Source organism: Hydra vulgaris, chromosome 02 (assembly GCF_038396675.1).
Source record: "Hydra vulgaris chromosome 02, alternate assembly HydraT2T_AEP".
NCBI lineage: Eukaryota > Metazoa > Cnidaria > Hydrozoa > Anthoathecata > Hydridae > Hydra > Hydra vulgaris.
In genome coordinates this window covers 66,981,823-67,000,770 of record NC_088921.1, presented here as the reverse complement: position 1 = coordinate 67,000,770, position 18,948 = coordinate 66,981,823, and the positions used below count along the sequence as shown (strand labels likewise).

The 18,948-nt window shown below is 26.6% G+C and overlaps 1 protein-coding gene across 2 annotated transcripts; it reads left to right on the top strand.

The window, feature by feature from the left end:
- The first annotated feature begins 4,089 nt into the window (after nucleotides 1-4,089).
- LOC100209243 (uncharacterized) lies at nucleotides 4,090-18,948 on the top strand. Of its 2 annotated transcripts, none has more exons than XM_065791750.1 (5): nucleotides 4,090-4,313; nucleotides 4,409-4,533; nucleotides 13,830-14,006; nucleotides 16,757-17,167; nucleotides 17,270-18,948. In XM_065791750.1, the coding sequence occupies exons 3-5, from the start codon at nucleotides 13,847-13,849 to the stop codon at nucleotides 18,199-18,201; spliced, it is 1,503 nt and encodes a 500-aa protein (XP_065647822.1). In that variant the 5' UTR covers nucleotides 4,090-4,313; nucleotides 4,409-4,533; nucleotides 13,830-13,846; the 3' UTR covers nucleotides 18,202-18,948. The 2 variants fall into 2 exon arrangements, with proteins under 2 accessions (XP_065647822.1, XP_065647823.1); XM_065791751.1 differs by having other exon boundaries at nucleotides 4,159-4,313; nucleotides 4,409-4,528.

Here is an 18,948-nt window from a genome sequence, read left to right as displayed (position 1 = left end):
ACGTGATTTGTTAAATATTTGAGGAGAGTGGTCTAAAATATCCCCCTTTTCAAAAAATGATATAATCATCTAGCCTCGCACACACAAACCTAAAAACAATTTTTTTTAAGGATATTTAATTTATGCTCTACAATTTGTTATCTGAAAATTAAAGGTGTATATATGCCTTACGTTAAGAAGCAACCGATAAAAAGAGAGATGCCAGGGGCCCATTTCACCCTAGTGTTAGCCTAAAATGGGTTCCTTATTTAATTCCTGTATAAAACCCGAGTTTTAATCAAGAACTGACAGTTACTTATATTTTAGTAATAAATAATCATCTGTTCCATAACCATATTAGAAATTTGACACTCGAAGTAAACTCAATTGAGACAGAATGTGCTCAAAGCTCTTTTGTAACTGAGTCATAGAAACTACTACAGCATAACAATATGTGTACAGGTGGGATGAGAGATTATCTAAGATATATGAATCGATGTATACAAAAACGTTGTAAGTCATAAAAACTATTTTTAAGTCAGACAACTTTAACTATGTATAACACATATAAACATCACAAATTTTGATATATATATTTTAACAAATCTAATATTCAAAGATGTCAAAAAGCACCCAATTTTTTTTTTTGAAATTAATAAAAGTAATAATTTTGGATTTAATAAGTTTTTTCTCGTTCCCCAAAAAAACAGTTTTTATGACTTAAAACGTTTTTGTATACATCGATTCATATGATATATTCGGTTGGATATTATAATGATATATCCGGCCAGATATATGATATACAATTATTCGGCATTTTGGCCGGACTATCCGGTCGGATATCATATCCGGTACTCCTCTAGTTGTTACCTTTTTATAATATCTGATCAACATTTTGTTAAAAACATTATTTTTAATATTGCTTATAAAAGAATAGATTAAAAAAAATTTTAACAGTGAGGCTGGAACAGGGCTTTTTTCTTTCCGGGGATAGTTTTCTTATGGTTAGCTGAACAACATACTAACGTTAAATTTCAATAATATTTGGCTAAGCATAAGATTAGATGAGATGGGGGCCTGTCTCAACAGAAAGGCCTGTTTTAGACCACTCTCTTCTATAGATTTAAAAAAAGTAGAGTATTCACGGTATAACGTTCGCCCCTATCTCCCCCCTATCCGCCCCTTCTAACAAACAAATAAACAAAACTTTTGCCTAAAGAAAAAATAATCTCTTAAAAAAAGATTCCACAAAATAGAGAAAAGATTCTACAAAATAGAGAAAAGATTCTACAAAATAGAGAAAAAAAGTTTTTTTGCATTTTTTTGTTTTAATTCTAAAAAATCTCCTCAAAAAAATATCCAATATAAAATGTGGATATTTTTTATAATTAAAAAACTATTATGGTTTAGGCTATATTTTGAAAAATATTTTAAATAAATGATATAATAAGAATATTCTTAATATATCATTGAATAAATTACGCATGTTGTTTACAAAAAATAACTTATGTAAAATTATCACAGATTTATGCGCAATGCGGGACACGGATACGGGTTTTTTATAATTCGATAGGAGTATTTCTCCCCTACACTCGATTCCAATTTTTAAGATAAAAAATAAGGCTTTCAGCTGTTTTTTGAGTTGCTTTGAGTTTCATCTCAGCTTAATATATATTTGTTATACAAACGTTTCATGCTAGGAATATGGAGATTGTGAAACCTTCGAACAAACAGAACTTTGTGCTTTTAAAAAAGAAAAAGTTGGAAATCAATTCACAAAAGCAAAAAAGCAGAATGTTGTGTCTGTTCAACACGAGCTAGCCTCTTCAAGTGGAAGAAAATTAGTTGGAAAAAAATATCAATGCAATGACACAAACAAAAGTATTAATAACAATGAAAATTATTTATGTATTGTAAACTTTTGGAATTTAAAGAATCTAGTATCACTTCTAAAATGCCTTGAGTGTAACAGTACAATAACGTTAACAGATAAACTAACATCTCGTAAGGGTTTTTGTCATTTATTCAAAATTAGTTGTACTTGTTGTGATTGGAATGAGTCTTCATACACATCAGTGAAGTGTTTAACTACAGATAAGTCTCAAGGAAAAACTGTTTAAAGCAAACCTACGTGCTGTTGTTGCTTTTCGTGAGATAGGAAAAGGTTTCAGTGGAATGGAGAAATTTACAAAAGGCATGAATATGTTTAGTATGACAAACAATTCATTTAATTACATACAAAAAAAAGTTGCAAAGGGATATAAAAATGTAGCCGTTGTGTCCATGAAAAATGCAGCTTGTAAGGAAATAGACTTTAATAATGAACCAATAAGAAGATGTATTAAAATTGATGGTGCTTGGCAAAAAAGAGGATATGTTTCATTAAATGGTTATGTGTCTGGAATCATTGCAGACAAATGTGTTGATGTAGAAGTACTTTCTAAGTTTTGTCGGGGATGTAAAATGTGGGAGAGTCGTAAAGGTTCTTTGAAATATAAAACTTGGAAACTATCTCATAGTTGTTCAATCAATCATTTAAAATCTTCTCGTTCTATGGAAAGTGCTGGTGCGATAAACATTTTCAGTCGTTCCATTGAAAATTATAACATCATTTATGATAGATATCTTGGAGATGGCGATTCAAGTTCTTATAAAGAAGTTATTGATTCTCAGCCATACAAGTCTTACAATATAACACCAGAAAAACTTGAATGTGTAGGACATGCTCAAAAGCGGATGGGATCATGATTGCGCAGTATTGTACAGTCATATAAAAGTACGAAGACCCCAATTCATGGTAGAAATAAATAGAGTCTACTATAAATAGTATGCAAAATTATTATGGTCTTGCCATAAGAAAAAACTTAAGTAATGTTTATGCTATGAAGAAAGCAGTTTTTGCTATTCTTTTTCACTCAACGGAGTTTCCGGATCAAAACTTTAGACATTCATTTTGCCCACGGTCTGAAAACACATGGTGTAAATGGCAATATGATAAAATCAAAGGAACTTCTTTCTATAAAAACAAGATATCACTACCAAAGTGGATTCATGATATAATTAAGCTTATATTCTTTGATTTATCTGCTGATACCTTGTTATTAAAATGTCTCCATGTGGAAACTCAAAATGCTAATGAATGTCTTAATTCATTAGTGTGGCAAAAGTGTCCAAAATCATTGATATCGAAAACCAAAAGGAACAACTGGGATATGAAGCTGGGGGTTTTTGATGCGTTTTTTCAACCTGTAATTGTCTAAAACTATAAAAATAATTTTAAAACTTGATTTACTTGATTTTTAGTTTTTACAATTTTTCAGAAGTTCAAAACATTGTAATTTTAGTTAAACACCTGCTTTTGACTTGAAATTTTCACAGTTTTTTCATTATAGTTAAGATAAGTTAAGATATGGATTTATAATACTGATAATGGGAAATATTATTTTTATGCAATGTAACATGCAATAATGTTGATATTTAGTGCAATCTTTAAAAAAAATAATAATATCATCACACAGGAGCATGTATTTTTAAAAACCATGGCACAAATGAGAGATAAGGTGGTTTAGAACCAGTATGTAAATTTTTGGCACTATCTGCTGTAAACATTTTTAGTTGTCCTGTGATGAAATTTTCATTTTTTTACACTAAAGTGTACAAAAAAGTATGGATAATCGAGGCAAATTACTTTCAACTTTTTTTTTTTCAATTCTTCAATATTTATTTTATTATATAAAAAAAAATTATCTTGGTAGAGCTTATTTTTATCCAGAAAAAAATTTTATAGGTGAAATACCTTAATCATGGAATTGATCTGCAGGATACTGAAATAAAGTACATGAAAAATAGAGAAATGAGTGAAAAGCCTTAGTTATATAAATTAGTTGTGATTCTTATTTCTTTTCTTTTTTTTTAAAAAAGAAATAAGAATGTGTGTGGGTTTTTTTGCTACAAACATTCATGTTTTGCGGTGTGGGTTTTTTTGCTACTAACATTCATGTTTTATGATACCGCAAAATTTATCATTTTAATGTTTCCACTGTGGAGGAAATTAGCATTTACGGTCGAACGAGTTTTCATTTTTTACTTTTATTTATATAATTGCGTTTTGCTCTTTTATATATTTGCGTTTTTGCTCCGTTCGTTAAAAAAAAAAGTTTCTTGTCACTAAACGACTTCAGCAAATAAAAAAAATTAACAATCGGATAGTAATTACGAATTTTGAAAAAATGCCATTTAAAAAAAAAATCACCAACACAAGAAATTAGATTTCATCAGTTGATACAACGTAGTAGACTTGTGCACAAGTCTCCTACGTTGTGAAAGATTTCAAGGTCGAGTAATTTGCTTTTTCTTAAATAGTAAACTTCATTTTAAAAGTTGCTAGGTTACTTTAATTTGATTTAAATATATGAAAAAATTAATCTAGATGTATTCACAGTAAAAATTCACACATGTACACAAATGCATACAGTACATAAAGAGTTTATTTTGCAAGTTTACTCATTCAACTTAATGAATACATTTCGCAATTAGTTTATTTAACAAGGTAATGTAAGTAAAATTTTCATATTTTTATTTGTTTGTATAGCTTAATTTATTTTAAAAACAGTTACTTCTATAAATTATAGCTTTAATAGCATAAAAAGTATAAAGTTAACAAAAATAAACAAGTTTTAATTTTGATAAAATTTATTTCTTTTATTTTACTTTTTTATCGCTTAGAAAAAACTTGTCAGATTTTGTAACGATTTTACAAAAACTTTTCAAAAGGTTAACTTTATAAATTTTGAAACATTTATCTATATAATTATATAAAGTGAAATGATTATTATTATAATTCATACCTTAACCCTGACCCTAAAGGTTAGGGATCAGGGTTTAAATTAGGGTATGGTTTTCAATAATATTTCTTTTATCTTTTTTGGCTGAACTTCAGGAAGCTGTCTGAAATACACATCTGCTCAAGGGTAACAGAAATAGTTTGCAAAATTTAGAATGTTTCATTTTTTGATTGTGTAAAAATTGTATAAGGAATGTCGCAAATGAGTTTAATGAATAGCATTGTAAACAAAATAATGTTGCAATTAAATTTAGTAAATCGAAAATTAAGTTTAAATGTCAAAAACAAAACTATACCTTTTTTACTATTTATGACACAATTATGTTTATTATTTATGACACTATTCTATTTTTACTATTTATACCAAAGTTCATTTTTTGACACTTTCTTGTCATCCCTGCTGAAAGTTGGAATGTTCATAAATTATACAACTTGAAATAATTGTTCATAGTTTTAAACTTTAATTGTATTTTTTTGAAATTAAACTTTTAATTTTTGCAGTTGTGTAGTTTAGACAAGTTTCTATAATTTTTTTTTATGGTAAGCGGTAAATCTAGCAAATAGTTGTGAAATTAATTTCTAGCAGGAGAAAAAAAAATCATCTTGAAGGTAACAAGTATACATCAGCAATGTGTTGCCTGTGTGGGAGTAAAAGGTTAAAATAATTTTTATTTATTGATGGTTAAGGTGATCTATTTGTATAATATACTTTTTTAAATTGAAAGAATGCCTACATAAATTAAAACCATATATGCACACTCCACTGTGCCAATGCCTATATCAGTTGATCTATGTACACTTCGCTGTGTCTGACTATATCAGCTGATGTATTTACACTTTAATGCATCTATTAAATTAAATTTAAAAAAGTGTTAATAAATAATAATTTCATACTTAAAATAAACAGTAATAGTAGTTATTGCACATAAAAATATGTATGCTATGAAATAAAATATTTTACAAATGTAAAAATTGTTAACAAATTCTGAATCTTTGACTACCTTCATTATTCATCATAATATTCACAGTGCTGTGCTGGCTAATAGTAGCAGAGGTAAATAAAATTTATATATCAGTACCTTCTAAGTTAAATCAGAATTAGTTTCTAGCACTGCCAGCAATTAATTTTTGTGTTTATTAAAATATGACATGAAAAAGTTTAAACAATTTTTTACAACCTAATGCTTTACATTAGGTAACCTGTAACCACAATTGGCTATTTGCTATAAATTATTCTGTTTATAATATGTAACAGAAGTTATTCATAGATAGATATTGCCTGTCCAAATGCTCATATTAGTAAGGGTGCAATTGAAAAACAATTTTTCAAATTTGCGTTGTCTGAACTCTAAATATGTTTTATTCAATATAATGACACTGGATTTGAAAAAATTTTGAACAAAAATTTTTTGAATATTTAAAGGGTCTCTAATAGTATAAGGGACCCTTTAAATGTTCAAGGGTCTTCAGGCACCTCTAGAAAATCTTAGCAGCTGCTAACTTAGCAATAGATTGTTTGTATAGTTTCCATGAGAGGTCAGTAGTGAATGATAATTCGAAAAGCTTAGGAAAAGGATTCAGTAAGAATATTGTCATTCATTGATATCGAAATATTATCAGTATTGCAATTAAAGATTCAAAATTGTCTACCTGTTCTAGGGGCATCAGTCTTCTCTGTTTGATATTGAATGCCAGAGCACAAAAAAGCGCTGGCAGGACGGTCATTTTTAAGTTAGCCTGCACAATTTAATAAACTTATTTTTTTCTGCTATTTAAATTAAAGTAAAAATAACGAAAAAATGCTTTGAATAAATGCTAGAAAAAATGATTTTTAAAAAAACTGGTAAAAAAAAGCCATTCTGGGGTATATAGTTGTGCGGTAAGCAAGTAATCATTTATAAAGATAAACAACATTAAGACTAAGGATAGAACCTTGTGGTACCACAGAAGTTAGATCAGAAGTACCAGAGAAAAGTATTGGCCTTTGAGAACAACTTTGATACTGTGGTTAGAAAGGAATGATTTAATAATTTCAAAAACTGATACACCATATAAAATTGATCTTATGGAGAAAACCAGCAGGCTAGATAAAATCGAGAGCCCTTAATATGGCAAGAGCAAAGTCTTAGCCTTGCTTCCACGATCTAATGATTGAACTTTTATAACACAGCAGTTAGTCATAACAAGTCAGCAATAGAACAAGAGGATCAAAATTTGTATTGAATGTCAGACAGGAAGTTATTAAACTCAAGATATAATAGTAGAAATTTGTTGATCAAAGACTCAAAAGTCTTGCTGATAATAGAGAGAATACTGGGTGAATGATATTTGGTGGGGTTAGAGTATTCTTCAAAGTTTTAAAAGTTGGAAACACAGATACCATTTTCCAGCAGGTAGGAAAAAAAGATCCAGTCAAGGATCTTGACTACAAATAGTAGAAGAGTTCAATAGAAAAATAGTTAAAACAACTAGATTAAAGCCAACTGAAAGAGTATAAATACGTCAGTTTCGATGTAATACAAGCATAACGAATAAACAAAGTTTTTCCAGTTAGTAGAGTTACAGCAAGTTTTCAAAAAAGTTAAAAAGAAGAATTAAAGTAACAAATTATAATTGCATAATCAAAGCGTCTTGGATTAATAATAAATAACTCACAAGGAAATCAAAAAACATTTCAATATTTTATTGCAAAAAATGTTCTATCATACTTCCTTTTAAACAATACTGTTCTTATTTTAAATTGTATTCAAAATAATCGGATTAATGAAAAAATACTGTTTAAAATATACATTGCCAAATAACAAAGATACTATGCAACTTGGAGAATGGAAATTAATAATTCAACTTCATGCTGCTGATAATCAAATTGTTAAGTTGTCACTGTTAAGAAAAAAAGCTGTCACCAAAACCTATTGAATGACAATAGATTGGTTGATAATTTGAAGAAAGCCTATTATTTTAGTCAATGATAAGCAGATAAATTTCTTAGAAAATTGTATTTCTTATTTTACTGAAAATTTGAAATGCATAAATTCAAAATTAAGAGAAAAAAAGTTAGCATTGGATACTGCAAGTGCCTAGCAAATATTTTCTCAAAGGTTAGCAAGCTGTGCAAATTATTTGTTTAATTTTGGTTTATCATATGAATTGTTAGGGCATATCCGATCAGATGCATTAGAAAAACAATTTGGAAAATATTGGCAAGAGTCAGGTGTCACATATCTGATAACTGGACAAAATGTTGTTCAAAAATTTAAAATTATTGAAACTAGAAACTTGCTAAAGAAGCAAATACTTCCAGAATTCTATTTTAGAGGAAACAGTCACCTTTAATACAGGTTTGCCCAGGAAGGTGTGCAAAAACAAGCCTTTATATGACCATGCAAATAATCTTTTGTTTTGACAATTTGACCACAATTTTTAAAATTTTAAAAATGCGCTGAAAAAAATGGTTTTTAATTACGTTAAGAATAAGTAACTTTTATTTTTTACGGTAAAAATAAGTAACTAATAAGTAAAAAATAAGTAAGTTTATCTTTACTAACATTTTTATATTAGCAAAATGCTTTTAAATAAAGTAACTAATGATCTTAATTACAGTATCAATGGAAGTTGTAGACATTTTTATTTATATTATTTAATTATGTAAGATTTTTTTATAATAAATATAATTTAAAGGAAACTTAAGTTTTATAAGCGACAACTTTAAACAACGATTGTCTCTTTAATAAACTTTATATAAGAATCATTAAAGTTAATACACACTAGAAGAGGAAAGATTTAGTTGAGAAGAAAAAAAAGACAAACTTTTTTGAAAACCAATTGAATTAAATAACTTCAATTTTCACTTATCGTATAATATTTTAATACTAAATTTAATGCTGCCGCTGCTGCTGCTGGTACTTATTTGTGAGTGTTTGACACAAAAGTCATGGCAGCCATTACACCTTTACCTTTGACTGGATTGGATAGCAGAAACATTTCCTTAATTTCGATTTATAGCATTTATTTACCATTTTATAAAGTCTTTTGTTTATCAAATAGTTTTAAACCTTTTATTAAGCAATATGCCTTGATGGCTGAAGTGGTTAGGTTGCAGCTTTCTGACGTGAAGTGCCATGGTTTAAGTCCTTGCTCTACCACTTTTTTTTTAAATAAAAACCTTTTTCAATTTTTTAAAGAAAAAAGAAAACGTGCTCATGGCAGCCATTTCAACCAAGGTAATGGCAAGAAATAGTCGCAACACTTTTTTTTTTTTTTTTTTATAAGAAAATGTTGATGAAAGTGTAAGCAAATGTTTAACTTTTGTAAACTTCAAACTATATAATGTTAAAATATATATCAAGTTTTATAGTGTAACTTTTACTTAAAAAGGGCAATAAATCTTGTTTTGATACAAGTCATTTATTTGCCATTTTTAAAAATCTTGTTCATTTTTTAAAAATAAAAAATAAAACATTTTTAAAGTTTAATAGATATTCGTACTTTTATAAAGTTTTACTTCTATTTTAAAATTGTATTGCGGCAAAATCTCCTTAATTTTTATTTAATTATTTTAATTACATTTAAAGCATTTATTTGCTATTTTACAAGTTATTTATTTCATCCGTCTTCTTTTTTTTAAATAGTGTTAAAAATTCGCAGTTTAGTGTGTTTTAGTGGCAAAAGTAGTTAGCTTGCTGTGCTTCCGAAGTACGTGATGGTTTTAATCCTGTTGCCTCATCAGTCTACATGTTCAACAAAATTACCATGAAAATTTTTTTTATAGGAAAAAAGATTTAGAGTAAAAGCGAGACAAACCGATTAAAGCATATTATTTATTATTATTGTTATTAATACTATTATTATTTTTTCAATTGTATTTAAAAATATAAAAACCAAAATAAATAAAAAGTTATAGCTTTTGGCAGAAATTCTGTTAAAACCAATCAATATAAAATACATTTGATAAGTTTATTACTTTATATATCTAAATGTATATATTTTTTATATAGCATACAGAAATAATAAAAGATTTAAGTTTTAAATTTTTTACAACAAAAAAAATCTAAACCTATTACAATTTTTTTGGCAAGCGTGTTTTGTTGCAAACCTAAGTATTTCAACTTTTTTGATAACTTTTTTTTTTGGCTGAAGGTGATATAATTGGTTCTATATTTTGAGTTACTCCTTTTTCTGCAAAGTTTAACAATGGTATTTTGAGTTTGCAGATGGTTTTACATTTTTAGCTTGTTTTTTAGCTAATTTGAGTTGCTTAACTTTTCTTTTGAGATGATCTGCAACACTGTGTTCTGTAATACATTGACCAGCAATTTTTGGAATATTAGGTTGCCTAGATTTTTTTACGAGACTGGTTTTTTTCTTGAAAAAACTAATGCCTGTTGAGAGATTTTGTTTTTGTTAATTATGAATAACCCAGTATATTCATAGCCAGCAATAGCATGCAAACGTGTAAAGCACTTTCCACTCTCATACACCTGTTTGAGCAATAGGAAAATTTTCTTTATCTAAGTTTTTGCATTTTGTGTCTTTGTAATATTTGGTAAGTTCTGTAATATTTGGTAAAATCTGGTGTAAAGTATTCATCAGCATTATAGCAATTGTTCACTGTATAATGGATTTTTTTATTGTTACAAGTGAGTTTCAAAACACGCTTTGCACCTTTTCGATATACTACAGTTGCTTTACCTTGATTAAACCCATTTCATTGCTATTCCAAATGTGACAACCAGAAGTTTTACCAGATAATTGATAATGTTTAGTGACAACTTCAAAATAATTATAAATTATTTCTTGCGTACAAGAAGCGGCTTTGGCAGGTGCTAAATTGTGAGTTTTTCTTGTTGAAATTTCTTTAAACCATCGATTCATAAATGTATAAAACCAGTCTTTGCCAGGCCTGCCGTTTTTAATTAGGCCTGTTTGATTTGTACAAGGAAGGTAAAGTAACCGCATACGAAGCCCATGACATCTTCTGGTGTTAAACCATAACCCCAATCACATAGGAGCTTAAACTCTTGCACTATCATTGACTGTTTGTTGTGAGAGTATGATTGTTGATCATGATACCTTGAAGCTAGCATTGTTTTGTTCTTGCAACCTATTAAAGTTGAGAATGGAATGCCATATTTGAATCCACCTTTTCTGACTGAAGTATTTTTTCTTTAATATCATTTAACGCAGCTTCTATATCTTCTTCATTTTATGACATTTTTTACTTATTGTCAATTTAAAAGTGAATAATTAATAAATATCATTGAGTCATTTTTTAAAATAACTTCATAAAGGAAGAACCTGGAACTAACACATTAGAAAATCCAATAATTTATTTTACATAAGTACCTAATTTAAAAATTCGCATACTACCTTATAAAGGAATTTAAAGTAAATATGAATGGTTTTACCAGAAAAAATTTAATATTATCTTTTCTTACTTTTGTCTAACTTTCAACTATAAAACAAACAAAAAATTATGTAATCGGTATTAAAATCAAATTTTTTACAAGATAGAGGCAAAATTATTTTAAAATGAAATTAAAATTACTTTCAAACTTTTATAAAAATAAAATGATTGGAAAAAGACTGGAATTTTATTATGACATGTTTGAATAGAGGAGATGATTCTCTTTCTTCTGGTGTTTTATTTTTTAAATATTCTTATCAGTTCTGGTAATAGAAATTTTCAATCCCGCTTTTACTTTAACATTCAAACTTTTATAATTTTTTTTCAAAATTATGTAGCAGGGCGAGGTTACTCGTGGTCTGGAAAAAAAATTAATTCAAAACCTAATAGAAAGTTAATAAAGAAAAAATTTATAAGTCTGTACCTGTTTTTTTATAGAAGCTTAAAATTTTTCTATAAGAAGTTATGAAATATTGAACATTAATCATTCATTTAAAACAAAGATTTGAAAGATTTTTATTTTCTGCTACTAAATAGTGGTTTGTGCAACGATTACTGACGCGTTTAAAATTTTTAAAGTTATGTTATAAATTACTGTTTTATTCATAACTTTAAAAGATGGACAATATGTTTTGTTTTTCTACTACTTACTAAAAAATATTGAAGTAAGGTATAAGTATAGTTGGTGTAGTATAGACTTGCTAGAGCTTTTATATTATGGAAATGCTTTTAAAGATAGTAACAAGTTTTTTTTTTTTTATAATTCACCTTCCCAAGGCTGAGAAAGCCACTACAGATGAGGAGGATACTTGTGGTTAAAACCCTCTCTCAACTCTATAACTCCGAAATACGAACCTTGACAAACAAGGCCGCTGCGCGGAGAAACAAGTTGAGGTACTACCAGAGACATAGTGGGAATCAAACTCAGAACCTCTTGTTTATGAAGCGAAATCATTTATTCGTCTTCTATTGTAATCTTCATCTATTATAAATGTCTTTAAACAAAAAAATTATATCAACTTTTTAAAGAAATGATGCAATTGTTTTTTCTTTAGTTTATGTTACTGCAAAGAATTGTTAAGAATTTTTTTTTTTAATTTTTAAATGAGCATATTTATTAAACAATCTAATGATTGTTTTATGAATACAAAACAGTAAGTTGTTTATAAAAACATTAGTAAATATAAAGAATTCAAAGTTATTTATTCCAAACATAATTTAAATAATCTCATTGTTATAGTTTATTATTGAATTTAGTTAAGTTTTAATTTTGATTTTAGTTTTAAATACTTTATTTATTATTTTTCGTTATTTTTTTCAACGAAGATTTATTTGCTTCTTTTAGTTGTTTTTTTTTTTTTAATTTCTTTATAGTTAAATAAAAATAATTTTTACAGCATATTCTAAAAATATATTCAAAATAATTTTTACAGCATATTCTAAAAATATATTCAAAATATTTTTTACAGCTTATTCTAAAAATATATTTAAAATTAATTTTTACAGCATATTCAAAAAATTTAAATTTTCAAAACATCTTAACAGCTGTGGTCAAATTTTTGAAATAGTATTTGCGTGGTCATATTATGGCGTGAAATCGCACACCTTCCTGGCCGAGCCTGCTTTAAATATTTCAAAAATATTGAGCTTTAATTAGTTCTTTTAGCAGATAAAGGTTTAGAAAAACCTCTGACAATTTAGTTTATTTTGTTGTTTATTGTTTTTTTAATATTTGAAGTAACATATATAGATAAAATTTAAAGATAGCTGTGCAAGTTAGCATTAATTGATATTTTTATCAACTTTAATAAATATTTATAAATATTACCTTAATATAAATCATTATATTTAAAAATTTTACACTAGGTGTTTAGATATTTAATAGTGTCCTGGCATCTTTTATTAAGAAATCAACTATATTTTGACCTGTTATCATTATATTTTTTATAAATTTCTACCAAACTTTTTATAAAGTTCTACCAAAAATAATTGATATTGAAGAAAAAAAGATTTTATGGACATAAATATTAGTTATAGAGAAAAGTTACATTTAAGTTAAAACTTTAAAAAGATGTTTTTTGGGCTTTGTCTAAATGACCACTCTCTTTTATTTCTACTTTTATCAAATTTTTGTGTTTTATGTCAAATTTTCTTTCTTTAAATAATACAAATTAATCATTTTTTTGCAATAAACCCATAAAATCTGCAAAAATTGTGGTTGCTAAGGTTTTAACTTAATTAGTGTTTGCTAAGGGTTCAACTTAATTAATAGTTGCTAAGGTTTTAATTTAATTAGTGGTTGCGAAGGTAAAGAACTCTTTATATGTGTAATTTGTCATTTTTAATCCACCAAAATATAATTTTAAACCACTGCACTACTACATTATTTTAATAAAGTTGTTAGGGTGTGTAAAGCCATTTAGTAAATAAAAATGTTTTTTTTTTTTTTTTTTTAATGAAAATTTATTAAATTTTCATTTTTAAATATATTTTATTTATTGGGTATAATATAAACATTAACTTCATATCCATAAAGTTTTTCTTTCTTATGCAAAATTACTGTGTTAACAAAAATGGTTTTTAAGTTTATATTTTATATTTTAGAATTAGAAATAAAGGCTATGTCAAATACAAGTCTTCAAAGTTTCTTAACTTTGTACCGTGAGAGTTACCAGGTGCTTCCACCAAAAGGTCCAGTTACATTGCACCAGAAAGCACTATTTGTTATTTGGATAATTATATCTTTCATATGGTTGCTTAAAAGATTTACCAGCAATAAAAGTAATATGATTTTTGCATTTATTAACCTCATAAATTTTTTTTTGAAGTATATTGAGGAATATGATTAAAAAAGAAATGAGAAGCTGTTTGCAGCTGAATCAGTGTTATCTCTGAAAATTCAAATAAGTGTTTAATTGACAAAGACTATCTATTTTAGGAGATTGCAGTATTAATTTATTAAATATAGTCAAACACCAGATTCAATATCATTCAAAAACTATTGGTGGAAAGAGTAACAGGGTTTTGTACTCAAGTAAAAGTAGTTGAGTACAAACTTGAATACTATTAAATTTTACTCAAGTAAAAGTAAGTTTACAAGTCTAAAAAATATACTCAAAAGAAGAAAAAAAAATGTAGCTCGTTAAAAATGTTACTGAGCAAATTCATTATCAGCCTGGGTAGAGTGCAGGTTTCTAGTGTAGTTAAAAACAACCAAGGAAAAGTAAATTTCAATCTGATTATTTTTTAATTGAAGGAATACTTTTAAAAATTAAAGTGAAATTAAAAAAAAAATTTAATTTTTAAAAAATTAAAGTAAAATGCAAAAATAATAAAAATAAAATGAATGATTTGAGTGCTGATAATAAGACGTTTTACTTCAATCTAATAAATTAATTTAATATAATTATATACAATCTAATAAGTTAATATAATTATATAATACAATCTAAAACAGTAATACAACCATTAAGTAATACTTGTGTAAATAAAAAAATTTAAAAATCTACATTTTTCTATCCGACTAAAAAGAAGAAAATAATTTTCTTCTCTGTTACACCTGAACTGATTTGTTAACATGTATGTAAATTTTTAATTCATATTACTGTGAACAATTTATAAAATTTTAGAAGGGAAAATGTGAGATGCAACTGTTAACAATTCGATAGTAAAATGCTATGAAAATACTACATTCACAACTAGTTGTAAACTTGTGTTCTGATCCATCTATCAACTAGACATGTATAATAATTTTAAAATTAACACTTGTTAAATAATATTCCACTATCAAGTTTAATTTCCTGTATTGTAATGTTATTCACTTCACTAATTTTCTTTACAATTTTTCTTCTTAGTTTTATTTTTTAATTTTTTTCCTTTAATTTCCTTCTCACACTATATTCAATAATTTTTCTTATTCTAATCACTAAACACTTTGTTATATATCCACAAAAGCACTAAAATCCGCGAATTAACTACTTTAATTTTTTTTCAATTAATAATTAAAATAAACTCCAATGTTTTTTATTTACTTTTTGTGTCCGGACAAACAGACAAGAAAGCAAGTTAAGAAAAATAGCAATAATTTTGGATCCTTTTGTTAAACAAAAAATTCATTTTAACTACAAAACATTAAATCTAATTTGGATAAGGAACCTTCAAGTATTAAAGATCAAACTGTATTATTACAAGCTGACAGACATGTTGAATAACAAAATATAAGCAACATGGTCTAATCTTTTTTGTATATCTTTGCACTATGAATTTTATGTTAAGTTTAAGAAGCAGTTGGTTTTCAAAGTTTAGATTTTATCCTTGCACACTTGAGCTGCGTTCCGCATTAAGTGGTTAATGAAAAGTTTCTTGGTCGTGATTTTTTTTCCTTGTATTTTATTTTATTTTATTTTTTGTATTTTTTTTTTTTTTTATCTTTGTTTTTTTGTACTCAGTAATTTATAATGTATATGATGTAAAGAAGTGCAGTTATTTAAACAAAAAATACTTAAAAAAAGAAAAATAACAGATTTTAAAAAATACTTTAAAAAGTAGAAGTACTTAAAAAACTACACTATTGCAGTAGCACTGACAGTAACTGACAGCATAAGGGTTGTTTCCATTAGTTAGTCTGGTGCCAAGTTTATCGTAGGGGCTAATTAAGTTATGCTGCTTGTTAGTTGCCTTTTTTTTTTTTTTCTTATTAATCCTATTCCCATCATGTTGCTCATTACCCACTCATGCTAAGTTTTTCTACATCTGTTACTATCTTCTGTTTAAAAAAAAAAATGTTGGTACTCAATCATCTTTACCCTCTAAACCTTACCCGGTTTGATGTATCTTCTGTTTCATTTTTTGAGCCAATCAAACAATTTTTAAATAATAAGACATGCCAAAACATTTTATTACGGTAATATATCTATATTATATCTGGCCAAAGCATTTTATTACGGTAATATATCTCAGTTTCCCTTTCTATCACTTCTATTATTTCACCCAAAAATACAGTTTAAAAAAAAATAAAAAAATAATGATTACTTTCAGCCAAAATAGCTTGAGAAAACTTGAAACCATCAATTTATAACCCAACCTAATTCAAATCTATATTTCTTGCTTGAAAGCCTGTCATCATTAATTTACTAGCCAATCGATTTAAACCAATTAATCAAAATTAATTGAACAGTTTATTTTTAAACTAAATAGAGAAAACACTATCTTTCAAAACTATGAAGCTTTTTTAAGTAAAAAATTATTTAAGATCAAAAATATTTACTAAGCTTTATTATACTTTTATCTCATATGTAACTGTTTATCTTGAAGCTAAAAATAACAAAATCTTAAAAACTATTGATAAAATACAAGAATTCCTGTTAGAAGTGCACTAGTTACCCAAACCTATAACATCAAGTATTATGGTAAATTACATCTTTTAAACTGCCAGAGAAACTTTAACTTTAAAGAGCCATTTTTCTTATTTTTCAAATAACCACTTTCTTTATATTTTAGCCATGCTTTATTTTTGTTGTATTTTATTTTAGTTTCCAGTAATGAAGATGTTCACCTTGACATTGAAAAGAATGCAAAGGAAAATGAAGAAAAAAATTCGAATATATCTCCTAAGAGTTTAACTGATGCTTTATTTGCTGCGTTTACAATAGGATGGATCATGGTTTTTTACTTTTTGTGCGATTATCTCCATTATTTTCCAAAAGCTGATCGTGTTTACAACAGAGATTTGTTTATTTTTCTGTCTATAATGTTATTTCTTGTTGCATTGTCTTTTACATGGACAGTTGGTCCATCAGGAAAGTTATTAAATCGTGATCAAACGGAAGAATGGAAAGGATGGATGCAAGTTATGTTTGTATGGTATCATTATTTTAGAGCAGCCGAGACATATAATGCGGTACGAGTTTATATTGCTGCATATGTGTTCATGACTGGGTTTGGTAAGATTTAAGTTTAGAAATAGATTAAGATTTAAAAAATTTTCTTTTTTAATTTGTGAAAATTTAAAGATAGACAAAAATGCGTAAATTTTTTTTTTTTAGGAAATTTTTCTTTCTTCTGGGTGCGCAAAGACTACTCTTTACGTCGTGTTTTAAAATTACTTTTTCGATTGAACTTTTTAGTAGCAGTTGTTGTATTAGTTACAGACAATCAGTATATACGATATTATATATGTGGAATGCATACTTTTTGGTTTGTTACAGTTTATATTATGATGCGACCTTTTCACGAGTTAAATCATGTTAAAAAGGTGATGTTTGCAAAGTTTGCTTTATATTTTGTTGTGATATACGTCATATTTGATGTACCCAATGTTGCTCAATATGTCTTCTTGCCGTTTTCTAATTTACTTGGCTATGGAGATCCCCCAACTTTAAATGAATGGATTTTCCGAAGTGGGCTGGACCACTATGTAACATTAGTTGGAATGATTTGTGCGTATTTTCATCCAAATTTAGAAAAACAATTAAACTTCATTAATAATCACCGCAATAATATTGCCATTAATATGTTAATAAGCATAATTATTTTTCCTATATTAGTATTATGGTATAAATATGTATTTGTCCTTTCAAAATATCCATATAATGTTCTACATCCTTACACATCATTTATACCGATCATTGCTTATGTTTATTTTCGAAATTCAACTAGTTGGTTACGACGTAGTCACTGTGCTATGTTTGCATATTTAGGTAAAATTACATTGGAGACATACATATCTCAGATACATATTTACTTGCAAAATGACGCTAAGAATATTTTAGTATATTTACCTGAATTTCCGCTAGTAAACTTTATTTTCAACACGTTTATTTATTTGTATATTGCCAATCTTCTTTTTCATGCAACCGTAACTCTTAATGAATTCATATTCCCAAGTGACTATAAAGAGATGTTTAAAAGGATCTTTGTTATAGCAAGCTTAGTGGGAGGTTCATACTTAGTGGTTTTTGTTGCGCATTTTGTTTGAAAATTTTATAATCTTGTTTAAGTGTTATATAAACGTGACTACGTTAATGTAAGTTATATTCATTTAATTGGTTAATATTTATTTAGTTAATTTATTTAAAAGTAAATGCGTTAATGAAAATTAATTTTGTCTATGGTAATATAAAAAACTTTAGCTTTGTAATAAGAATTGTTAAATAAAATTTTGAGAGTTTTTGAGAAATTTTGAGAGAAATAAAAAGTTGAGAATAATGTTTTTAGCAATCCAAAGTTTGTTCACTTTAAATCGTAAATAAAGTTTTTTAAATTTTTAGCAGATAAAGAAAAATTAAAAAAATTGGCTAATTATAAGCAAGTTTTAAAAAAATATTCTGAATTATTGCATTTTCTACAAAACGCGCTTTAGTTTTATCTTTTAAAATTTAATTACCCTGACAGAATTTAAAATAAAATTAAAAAATACCTGAAATTATTATTAGAAACTTGAAAAGTTTTCATTTCCAATTATTTTCTTTAAACTTATTTCAGATCATCTGTCATTTCGTGCAATCTATTAATCAAAAAACAATTAAATGCAAAAGAAATCAATATCAAAGTTTACTTGATTCAATTTTGTTTGCCTTTACTCTATATTCAGTTTTATTTACTCGATTTACATTTTATCTATTTTGATTTTATTTATTAGCTAATAGCATTTATTATTTTTGATTTTTTAAAGTTATATTTATTTGTTATATATTATGATAATAGTAATATGAATGCAAAATAA

What these genes read in the sequence shown, in the direction of transcription:
- LOC100209243 (XM_065791750.1), top strand. Translation starts at nt 13,847, where the DNA reads ATGTCAAATACAAGTCTTCAAAGTTTCTTAACTTTGTACCGTGAGAGT. An exon ending in AAGATTTACCAGCAATAAAA is followed by an intron (nt 14,007 to 16,756) that starts GTAATATGATTT and finishes ATTTTATTTTAG; the next exon opens with TTTCCAGTAATGAAGATGTT. An exon ending in TGTGTTCATGACTGGGTTTG is followed by an intron (nt 17,168 to 17,269) that starts GTAAGATTTAAG and finishes TTTTTTTTTTAG; the next exon opens with GAAATTTTTCTTTCTTCTGG.